At 43.2% G+C, this 12,144-nt stretch overlaps 1 protein-coding gene across 3 annotated transcripts in view; it reads left to right on the forward strand.

Annotated features, from left to right (window-relative positions):
* NDST4 (N-deacetylase and N-sulfotransferase 4) overlaps positions 1 to 12,144 on the forward strand; it is a 135,609-nt gene that overhangs the window by 63,844 nt on the left and 59,621 nt on the right. For all 3 annotated transcript variants that reach the window (XR_014568343.1, XR_014568344.1, XM_083756451.1), the window contains 2 exons: positions 1,151 to 1,305; positions 9,198 to 9,383. Coding sequence is in view for 1 of the 3 variants with exons in the window: in XM_083756451.1 (XP_083612577.1) it covers positions 1,151 to 1,305; positions 9,198 to 9,383 (341 nt within the window). In the remaining 2 variants the exon portion in view is untranslated. The remainder of the gene's footprint in view (positions 1 to 1,150; positions 1,306 to 9,197; positions 9,384 to 12,144) is intronic.

The following is a 12,144-nucleotide window of genomic DNA, read 5'->3' on the forward strand; positions in this document are numbered from 1 at the left end:
TTACCTAGTTGTAATCATTAAAGCAGCCCCAAAACCATAAATTAAGTTAGTGTTATTATCTCCCATATTGCAGATGGGGAGACTGATGACTTTCCTGCCACTTTTCCTCAGGAAAAGCCGCTCTTTACCACTGAATTGGACATCAAATGGGTTTTCCATGGAATGATATTTGTTCCAGTTCAGTGGTAAAGAGCGGGTTTTTGAGGGGGAAACTGCTCAAGTCTATGCCCAGAAAGCATGGGACAAGCCCGGGACAAGCTTGGATCCTTGCTTTCTAGGCACAGGACAAGCAAAGTCTGGAAGAGCCCTGAGGGAGTGTAGCTTGCTGAAGGCAACCCTGTGCGTTCAAAGCAGATGGAAGATTTGAACTAGAGACTTTCTGATTCCTAGCCTCTGTGTGCCCATTGGGACTGGTGTAGCAGAAAGCAGAGGCCAGCAGTAGGCGAAACCAGAGCCAATGGCAGGCAGAGCCACCTCCTGATTGGCAGTAAAACAACAGCAGGTGGGTGCTGTCTGAGAGCAGACTCCAGTTGGTGAAACAGTGCCCCATTCACCTAATGAACTGGCCTCCACTGCTGTATGCTAGGGGCGGAAATCGTCAGGGTAGAGACGAAATGGATTACATCCTAGGCTGTGCAACAAAGAAATCCCTTCATGCATTTCCACCAGCCGTAGTTATGATAATGGCAGGATGTCCCGCTGATCTAACTGGATGTTGCATTGATTATGACAGCTCAGTCTTCAGCTATGATGGTAGACTGTAACAATGCAAATCTTCAGGTTTTTGTATTCATGTCCAGTGTAAACAGCACATTGGTGCTTTTTTTAAAAAATTAGCTGTTCTGAGTTCAATGCTCTTGGAATAATGATGTACTTATGGCATATGGATGTGCAACATCAGCATACTAGCACTACATACCTATGGGCCACGGATCCATACTGTGTTAATGTTTCCAGACACCCAGTTAATATGTGATGCTCAGTGCATGGAATCCTCCACAGGTAACCATTCTTCTTTGATGTTACCTTTTATAAACATGATATGGAAGTTTATTAAAAATGAAGTTATATAAACTCCAGTATCAACTATCGTCAACCTGGAAAAAGTTGTCCATGTCCACACCAGAAGATAATATTATTCATTTTGTAGGAACCATTGAAGAAGATGAAGGTGATGATCTATTGTTGAGTTCTGTGGATGAGTTCTGGTGGTTTCCTCACATGTGGAGCCACATGCAACCTCATCTCTTCCACAACGAGTCATCTCTGGTAGAACAGATGATCCTCAACAAGGAATTTGCACTAGTGAGTAACCTCTAGTTTTTCAAATATCTTTAAGAGCAGATCCACATTGCTTATTTTAAAGTTTTCATCCTTGAGGTAATGATAAGATCCACAATTTTAGTAGGTCTAAATCAGGGGTCCTCTAACTTTTTAGACAGGGGCCACTTCACTGTCCCTCAGACACTGTTGGGGGCTAGACTATAGTTTGAAAAAAATATGTAGTGCACAAAAAACAGGAAAAATACAATATTTAAAAGCCACACCAAAGTTGGATAACTTTACCCTTGCTCCGTGGGGGGTGTGGTGGCATTAGCGAGATTTAGGGGCATTACTCTCCCTCCTTCAGTTCCCTCCTTCAGTTCCCAGATAAGTGAGCTGGGCATACATTTGGTAAAAAGCCTATAGCCAGTAGCTTTGCCTGCTGAAACATCTGGGAGATGCTCCCAGTGCCGGCAGACAGAACCGTGGTACTCTGAAAGCTGCCCCACATGGTGTGAGGCAGCTTCCTACGGCTCAGCACCTGTTTTCCCAGCTGGGCACCTCATTCTGCACAGGTGCCACCCACCTGGATTTTGAGGAGCGCCCCTTCCAGAGGGTCACAGGACAGGTTGAAGGCCAAAGTGGCAGGTAGCAGTGCCCTCTCGTGTGGAAAGGCGTCCTCCTCCTCAGCGGCGCCTGTCCTCAGCGAGGGAGAAGTACCATCGGGGGTCAAGGGCTCAACACGGACACCCACACCCTGTGGAAGTGGTCCAGGGTGTGCAGGCCGCTGGGTGTCACCCACAGGATCTCACTGTCTTCGCCTCCCCACAGGGCGGCGTGGCTCCGCTCCACCTTCACCAGCCGCTCCCCGCCATGTGTCCACGCAGATACCAGTGGCGGCGGCAGCTCCCCACTCTGGTCCCAGCTCTCCCCACCACTGCTGCCACTCAGCTCAATCACGGCCAAGCGGGTGCCAGCACCCAGCAGCCCTTGCAGGGCCAGCTAGGCCTCCAGCACCAGCAGCCCCGAGCCCAGCATTGTCTCCCCATGCCGCACCAGGACGCTGGAGCCCGAGGCGGCCACAAGCCACAGAGCTTGCCCTGTCCCTGCCACCACGAGAACACCCAGCCTAGTAACGGCGGCCTCCTCATGGGCCAGACCTGCACATGCCTCCCCACCGCCAGGCCCAGCTGTCTCAGGAAGGCCCGGCCTAGCCATAGGTCTGGCCCCGAGGCCGCCTCAGCCTCCAGCAGCACAGTGCACAGCAGCAGCAGCTGCTCCTCAGACCCTGCCAGGTGGACAGCCAGCACCAGAGGGCCTCCCACTGCAGCTGCCATCGCCACCACAGCCTACTGCCCAGTGGCCGGGGCCACCAGCAGCCCCATGGCCACGGGCAGGTCCTACGAGACAGGGTCTACCAGGCTGCACAGCACCGCCATAGAGAGGCACGGAGAGGTCCTCACAGAGTGGGGGAGAAAGCCTGGGAGGACCATAGAGAGAGAGACGCAGGAAAGATCGCCCCTTCAAGGGGACTTCCGGCCCGACTTTGGAAAATGCCCAATGCAAAAGTAGACATGCGGATAACTAGAGATATGAGTGGGTAGAGTGGCAGGGGTGGGCTCATGGGGGTGGGGCGGGTTTACGGCCATGACGGGCTGAATCTGGCCTGTGGGTTGAGGACCCCGGTCCAAATCACTTTTTACACTGTTCTTATGCTGCATTTTTTCTACCTTTTATTCACCGTAAGCAGCTTTGATCATTACCTTTTTAAAAGTGGGATATAAACAATTTAAATATTTGAAATAAATAATAATAAGCACCCATGCCTTCCCCATAAGCATCCAGAGAATCTTGATTTGGTGGTGATGCTGAAAAAAATCATTTTTACCCACCCCCACCTACCTACCACCACTTCATTCCAAAACAACTATTTCATGTTAACAGACATGCTTTGACATGGAGACTCATGCCCCGCTGCATTGGCCAAGGAAGGTCCATAGTTCAGTATAGCACTTGCTTTATGTAGGATGGTCCAAAGTTCATGGGCTGAGAAAAACTCCTGTCTAAAACCTTTGAGAGCAGCTGTGAGTTAATGCAAATGATTCGGAGCTGGATGGACCAATGGTCTGGCTTCTTATAAGGCAGTCCCTACATGATGGAACGTGGAACAATTAAATCTTTCCAGTCCTTCTGTTCCAAATACACAAATGCCAATATATTGGTTTATTTTGTACCTGAGACACCAGATAACAAGCTGCTGAGGCAAAATCCTAACTAGGAAAGAGTTCCATGTCCTCCCCAAGAGCAGAATCAGAAATTGTATCTATCATTTTCAGAGTGTAGTCAATATTCTGAAGCATTATGTAATTATTCAGCCCATCAGTAAGATTTCAGTAAAATGATAACTGTTCTTATATTTCTCTAAATATTGAAACGGACGTCAATTTGTTAGGATGGGGGAAGCTGAATTGCATGCTTCTATAAGCCTTCTATAAATGCTCCATTTCCAAGAAAAGTTGTCAAGATGTGATGTTGCTATTTATACCAAAACTACCATCCAAGCTGGATGAAGGGAAGATGTTTCTGGCACATACAGTGTAATCATAAGTGGCCCACTTGTTTGGGGTGGGTGGGTGATAAAATTCAGCATAGAAGCAAAATAATATTTACACTTACATCACTGTCAGAAGCTTTTTTGGCCTTAGTTACAGCCTCTCTTTTCTGTCGAGTGTTGCCTTCTCAATAACCTCAGCCACCGTCAAAACCAGAAGGGAGGCGAGTGTGAGAATGCAATAATAGGAGGAAATGAACTGTCTACTTCAATCAAAATATATTCATGCAACTCTACCTGGATTTGCAGATGCCTTTTTGAGACAACATGCTGGTATTACATACACATAAACATTTTTATAGTGTTTTTCACATCAGCATAGTTCTCAGTCTCCTTACCTTAACGTTGGGAAACTGGTCATGCCACACAAAGGAAAGTCTATAGCTTTGCTGTGAACCCCTTTTTAGCACTAAAAGGTAAAGGGACCCCTGACCATTAGGTACGGTTGTGACCGACTCTAGGGTTGCGGCACTCATCTTGCTTTACTGGCTGAGGGAGCTGGCGTACAGCTTCCGGGTTATGTGGCCAGCATGACTAAGCTGCTTCTGGCAAACCAGAGCAGCACACAGAAATGCCGTTTACCTTCCTGCCGGAGCGGTACCTATTTATCTACTTGCACTTTGACGTGCTTTTGAACTGCTAGGTTGGCAGGAGCAGGGAACGAGCAACGGGAGCTTACCCTGTCACGGGGATTCGAACCGCCGACCTTCTGATTGGCAAGTCCTAGGCTCTGTGGTTTAACCCACAGCGCCACCCACGTCCCTTTTTAGCACTAGGCTACTAAATTTGATCCAGCTGCAGTGCAGAGCAATGTATCCTATATACTAATAGTAAACTTAGACACTGCTATCGACAAGAGGGATATATCAGGAGGCTCAGAGGACCTTCTCTCTCTCTCTCTCTCTCTCTCTCTCTCTCTCTCTCTCTCTCTCACACACACACACACACACACACACACACACACACTTTTTGGGGGGAAATTAAAGCCCAATAAGGCCCAAATCTCACTTCCACCCTTAGATAACATGAACCATACCACATGTTCTCGTTGTGGTTCTTGGCTCCCTTTCCAAAATGCACCTTAAGCTCTTTCTTGCAGCCAGGCATAATACAACACAGCTCCATGAATATCAGAGCTCCCTACCTCATCCCCATTGATTTCAGTGGATTGTGGCCAGAATATTCACAAGCCACACAATCATTAAAGCTGTAGTCCTCAATTACACACAGCAGGATAAACATGTAATACTTTGAAATACTGAAAACTGGAAGGGTTGTTGATAGGTTCAAAATGGGGGGGGGGGGGATTGAAACTTTACAAAAATAAAATAATGCATTAAGCTGACACAGTAAAAAATAATAATCTCCTAGGGGAAGTCTCAGCCTGCCTGAACAATACTAGAAAAAACACATTCCAGTGCTAAAAGTAGATAAGAGCTTATGCAAATCTTTTAATTCAGCAAGGTGACAGCTTAGAAAATGCTGAGAGCCAACATATCACCTCTCTGCTTTTGACAAAACTGAAAGCAATTCAGCAGGGATCGCTTCTTCATCTAGCCTTGCTATGTCAACAGAGGACAAAACAATTTTCTTTCTCAGACTGTTAGAAACATTGGATCTTCTATGTTAAAACAGACAGGTGTCTGTTTCAGGGCCACAAATACATGGGACTTTTGGGGTAGCTCCCTCTCTGGGGTATTTCAATTCAGGCCACTCCCAGACATTACAGCTGTAGGGTTTTTTTGTGTTTTTTTAAGTCCCTATCTTTTTACTTGAGGCAAGTATGCAGACAGTAAAACCCAATTGGATTTTATTATGATCTGTTGAGAACACTTCTGTTCGAGAAGCAGGTTCTTTTATAATTTTTCAGCTAGTGTTCAGCACTCAATTTACCCAAGCAAGTGCTGAATCTCAAGCTGTCCAAGGCTTCTTTTTGGATGCACTTTCTCCGGGTTACAGATCCTCTAAACTAGACAGGATATCAAATATGTGATTAACTTTAATGTGCCAGGGGTGTTGTCATCATTGTTCTAAGTCACACCCAACAAATTTAGTTGCAAATAAGTCAACAGGCATATAGTACTTATGGTACTGTAACAGGAGCAGGTGGTGCTATGGTCTAAACCACTGAGCCTCTTGGGCTTGCTGATCGGAAGGTCAGTGGTTCAAATCCGCACGATGGTGTGAGCTCCTGTTGCTCCAGCTTCTGCCAACCTAGCAGTTCGAAAGCACACTAGTGCAAGTAGATAAATTAATATTGCTGCGGCAGGAAGGTAAGCGGCGTTTCCATGTGCTCGTCACGGTGTTCCGTTGCGCCAGAAGCAGTTTAGTCATGCTGACCACATGACCCAGAAAGCTGTCTGTGGACAAACTCCGGCTCCCTCGGCCTGAAAGAGAGATGAGCGCCGCACCCCATAGTCGCCTTTGACTGGACTTAACAGTCCAGGGGTCTTTTACCTTTAACTTATTCTTATATTTACCATTGTCTCTGATTTGGCCTTGCTCCATAGAAAGTAACATCTCTACACATTACTAAGAAGTTACATGAATCATAGAATTGTACAGTCCACCTTCCTTCAGTGCAGGAACCTTTTGCCTTACTCTGAGCGTAAGAGTCTCATGATCTACCAACTGAGCTATCCCAACTGCTCCATTGTTCTCTGTCATCATCTTCATTCAGAAAGCATTTGGTAAAGCCTTTGATGCAAGGAATGTGACTAGCAGAACTGCGAGTTTGAAAGGTGCTCATTTAAGCATTCAAACTAATGTACTGAAGTGCAAAGAGTATTGAAGTGAAACAACCAGTACCATTTTACTTTTAGTAAGAATATCCGCATGTACGGTAATAGGGAATCCCTTTACATTTTCTACAGATGCCAAGTCTAAACCCAGAAGTGTTAAGAGTAAATAATTCACTTTGCAAGGGCACATATTGCACTTCTAGAACTTGTGAAAACAGGAGGTGACTAATTTTGGCATTTTAACAGAAGCAATGAAATGTACAGTATCAGAATTTACTGATGCTTGAATGGATCACTCAACCTTGTGTAAACATTCCAATATTTTATAGTGATCAAGCATCAAAGATCCCTTCTTCACTTTACATTTTCAGTGTGGAATATGGCCTTGTTTTTGTTTTGTTTTTTCAGAAAAAGGCCACCGATTTATTACATATTAAATTTCATCTCCAGCAACTGAGAAGAGAAGGATATTAAATTTCCTTTCAATAACATGTTAGCTTCTGTCCACTTTCTTTGATTTTATCCTTCTCACTTATCAATCTAATATAGAGCTGTTTTGTTTGTTCAGTCAGTTTTGGGGAACATTTCCCTACCCTTGTAAATTTCCTCCAGTGTGTCTTAACACTGAAAAAAACCTAACAGCTACTTTGGTTGACATTTTCAAGGGTGATAATAATTAACACCTTTGCTGCTTGACAAGGGCCCTACTGATTTTTTGTCTTGTGCATTTTTATTGGCATTTCAAATGAAGAAAGGAACAGTCCAGTAAATCATGTTGTCTGCTTGGCCAAATAACAGGGTGCAACAATTATTTGATCATAGGATATGGTTATACACGTTGTTGTTTTTTAAACACAGAACAGTAATTCTGGAACACTAAAGTCAACTGGATGCCAGTTATAGCATGGGGTATTCAGTTGGGCAAGGCAGTTAAGCCTTAAGCCCCATGCAGATGCAATTTGATAAATGAATTCTAAGGAAGCAAGTTGGACCCGTACATGATGCACCTGCCTCTGGCAAAATAGCTTGCCTTAAATTAGACATGACAATCTTGCTGCCTCGGGACAAGCCCTGAAACAAGGTGCAGGTTATCAAACCCCAGTAGGTGCTGATGAGGCTATTCCCCAAGGCTATGCGAAAAAGGCTGGACCCTTTTTCACATCAGAACCCTGCGGGTTTAAAAAATTATTTTTAACAAGGGGAAGTGAGTCAGCAGTGAAGTTGTGAGCTCAAGAGCAGGAGCCCAGGATAAGGATCAAGAAAAGGTGAAGGAGGAAGAAAGTCATAGAAGAAAAATCCTCTCCAGCACATTGAGCTAGTTCTTGAAAGGAGCAAGAGACCAAGCTTTCAAGTTACATCAAATTCTTCCCCGGTGTTTTCAGAACGATTTGCATTGTGAGATTTATGGTTGCATAGGTCACTTTGATACCGTACATTTAACCTGCTCTTATAGCAATTTTCAGTCATACCCTAAATAATGATGCACCAGGTGTTCAGGTTGGGCTTCAATTACCCAAAACTGTCTTAGAAAAGAGAAAGACTTTTCTCCTGGTCCTTGGCCAGGGAGCAAATAACCTGCTGGCTTTCATGCCCAGAAGGGTGAAGAATGCTTCTCTCTCATGCCATCATTGATCCCCCTGCCCTCACTTAGTTGGTTAGCTAATCAGGAGATCCTCTAAAAAGTTGTTTTTCTTTTCTTTTCTTTTTTTTATAAATCATGTTTATTAGTGTTCCAATAAGAACACCCAATTAAAAAATCCATCAGATCAGCCCAGATTGGAAGATTGGAATGAAGTCAGGAAAATCTGCGCTGGCAAATTGACAGTTGAATATATATATATATATATATATATATACACACAAATAAAACTGTACCAAATGGATGAAAGGATATATGATCTCTGACATGATTGAGAATCGCACAGCCAGGGACGGGGAACTTTAAAGCGTTAAGATCGGAATGTGGAAAATATGAGAACAACAAGAAGAAGGCAGAAATGAAAATATTGGAGATATACTTCAAAGGTCCAGAGTATGGGAAGCCTGAAAAATTAATAATTAGTAATTTGGATTGTAATTTGGCTTTTTTAAATTTTATTTTATTATTTTTAATCGGATTGTGATGAAAAGTTATTGTTTCAATGAATATAGCCTTCTTTATCACCTGAGTCTTTTTTTCTGGGTGCAAGGGCAAGCTGTAGATATTGTACTAGCAAAACTGGAGAGTGGCTTGCAAGGCACCATTGGTGAGTCATTTGATGTGACATCTGTTGCAGCCTAGAGCGGCTTACAACAAAGTCTGTCAAGCAGTTGTGGATCGCCTGGTTGACCCTTCTGCCTCTGATCAGTCCTCCTGCTATAGAACCTTCCTTATATGTGGAAAACACACTGACTAGCAAACGATTGGAAAACGATAGACAAAAATAAGTAGGGTAAGAGACAGGTGATATTTCTCCCCAAAGTGGTGCAGTTTGGAATGAATGTTTACACATCGTTGACCACCGCTTCCTCTAATGATAAACTTGTTGATATTTTATAGTATTGTCCTACAAGGAGTAGTGTTCTTTGTTTTTCGCCCCCAGGAACATGGTATTCCAACTGACATGGGCTATGCAGTGGCTCCACACCATTCTGGCGTCTACCCTGTTCATATTCAGCTTTATGAAGCCTGGAAGAAAGTCTGGGGTATTAAAGTCACCAGCACTGAAGAGTACCCTCATCTGAAACCTGCACGGTACAGGCGGGGCTTCATCCACAATGGCATCATGGTACATTGCATTTCCATTACTTCATAATCGTATCTTGGCAAAAATGGCTAAAGCAATGCTATTATTCACATTGCTTGGAGTTTTAAACGTGGTCTTTAAAAACCATCAGTGACAGAGAACTTTAAGAAGCTGCCACACTTGAATTGTACATTTTGCAATTCCAGCTGGTGGTTCAGTTCCCTTCCATGCTTTCACTAGAAACTGGGAGGGCACTGGAAAAGAATATCCAACCTACAAATTTCTTTAATTAATAAGTGCAAAAAAAAAAAAACCCTTCAGTTTGCATGAATCACTTTACAGAGGTTTGACTATAGGCAAAATTACTGATTTATTTTGCATAAGATTTTAAATGCCTCTGGATCATGCTTTGGAAAGTAAGTGAGCATTCAGACAGGGAGCATGATTATACTTCAGAGCTATTCCTCTGGCTGCCCTTCTGTATAGGATAACAACATACTTTATCTATGTGGTCAACAAACTCAGATGGGCTGCATATTTCTCCTGCCAGTGTGCTGTGACAGGGTTCAAGCAACAGTCACCATTGCATAAAAGTGAAGCAATTCCCAGCCAAGGTACAGAGAGGACAGCTGTTTATATTTTCCACTGAATGTCATGGCATGAGGTCAAAGCTGTTGGTCCTAGGTCATGTTTACCTAGATTAACTTGGCCCAGCACTGAGGAAAAAAAGCTCTGGCTAGCTGGAAGCTGTACTAACCAAACTAGCAAGAAGAACAGATTGGAGAAAGAGAGGGAGGGAAACCACAGATTAACATTATCTCCAAATGAAACGTCAAGGAAATTTTAGGCAGATGGAAATCAGAAACACAAATTGCATGCCTTCAGTACTCTACCAGTAGGAAATATGGCTCAATATGTTTAATTAAGGGTAGTTTTTTTCTGGATCTCACTATGAAACAGGTAACATGATTACCAACATGTATTCTGAGCCCTTTATTGGTTTCTGAAATGGAGAAAGTTGGAGCCACAGAAACAAACACACTATTGCAGTTCCCAGAATGCTTCTGTGGTTGAAAGTTTTGACTTAAAGAAGTGGTTTCAAACCTTTCTTCAGAAGTAAAGAGGATTACCTTTTCATGAAAAACCATTTATATCTACACTATCTGCACTGTTTGGGGAAGCAGTTATGGCCAGAGGTTTATTTGTGTTGAAAAAGTACTACATACATTGGAAGATAGAAATACAAATAGCTACTTGTGAGGATGCTCAGGGCATCTACGTACTCTATGGTGTCACTAACACCATGTTTTACTAGAGACCAGGGTGATTCAGAGCATGCTGTAATGTACGTACTCTGAATATCAACAAGGGGATGATGACAATATGTGGTAGTGATCACCGGCTTATATAGCTTTGAAAGGGGATTTGGGCAAATGCATGGTTACTAACCATGTTAGCTTTATGGAGACACCAAGATCAGAAGCAATATGCCACTGAATCCCAGCTGCTTAGGACCAACAATGGAAGAAGGTTATTGCCTTCATCTCCATAGGCATCTGACTTGACAATGTAGGAAAACAGAATGGACTAAATGGACCATTGGTCTAATCCAGCTGGGCTCTACTTACTTACTTACTTACTTACTTACTTACTTACTTACTTACTTGTTTCATAATATTTATATGCCACTTGATGGTTAAGAAAAACAACCCCCAAAGCCTTCTTTTCACACAAGCCCTGTACAGGTGTTAGTTGTATGAAGAGAAGAAGCATAACAAAAGGGGTTGCAAGTTCCAAACAACTACTCACCACATTTGCCCCTTTGAGTAAGTAACAAAGAAAGTTCTAGGGTTTATTTGCTTGTTTTATATCCATATATGTGTTGTAGCAGGTTCCATATTAGGTGTTTCTACCTGCACAAGAGACAAAGTGGAAGATATCTTCTAAGACTGCACTCAGTAGCTGCAGTTTATGTAAGTTTTTATAGTAAAAATAATTAACATGAAAAATGATATACGGTGTCTGTTTAGTCCCTGGCACCATTTTAGTTGATCAAAAGCTTTTGCATCTATTAAACTAACTGATTTAGTCAAATTAATATTAGATCCCATGAAATTTTGTGTTTAAAGATTAGGCCTAGGATTGAAGTGAATTAATTAGGGTGGGTTTTTAATGCAATTAGTACCTCCTTCCCCTCAGCTGGATCTGGCCTTTTCTTAGATCAGAAAAAATAACAACAACAACAATCTTTATTACGGTCCAGAGACCAACAGAATATTACAAATCAATACAGAGTTCATACAGCCTACCTCCAGGTTAATCAAGCACTTTGTTTGGAATATAGGGCTCATTTGTTCTTGCAACCACCGATAAAAACTTTGCCACTGCCAAAGTTCCAGTAGGAACCTGACATAGTGAACCTCTGACTTTCCCGGGAAAGGCACCAGCAAGGGTAGTATCAATTCAGCCCTGGCCTGCTCATACTTCGCAAAATGTAACAAAATATGATTTATGGAATCAATGTCTTGAGCACACGAGCAAAGTCTGTCCTGGTAGGGAACTCCTCTCAACCTACCATCCAGCACTGCAGAGGGGAAGACATTCAGTCTGGCCTTGGTAAAAAGCCTTCGATAGTTAGGTACTGTCAGGTTTTTGATGTAAGATGTTAACTCAAAGACATACCCATATTGAACTCATGCTGCCAGTGGACTACAGACTGCATGTGATCGAGATCGCAAGTCACTGTGTGCATTGTTCCATAATCTTTGCTGTAAAGCCTTTTGGGCGCCTTCATAGCCCAGGT

Source organism: Podarcis gaigeae (genome assembly GCF_964106915.1).
Source record: "Podarcis gaigeae genome assembly, chromosome: 9".
Classification (NCBI taxonomy): Eukaryota; Metazoa; Chordata; class Lepidosauria; order Squamata; family Lacertidae; genus Podarcis; species Podarcis gaigeae.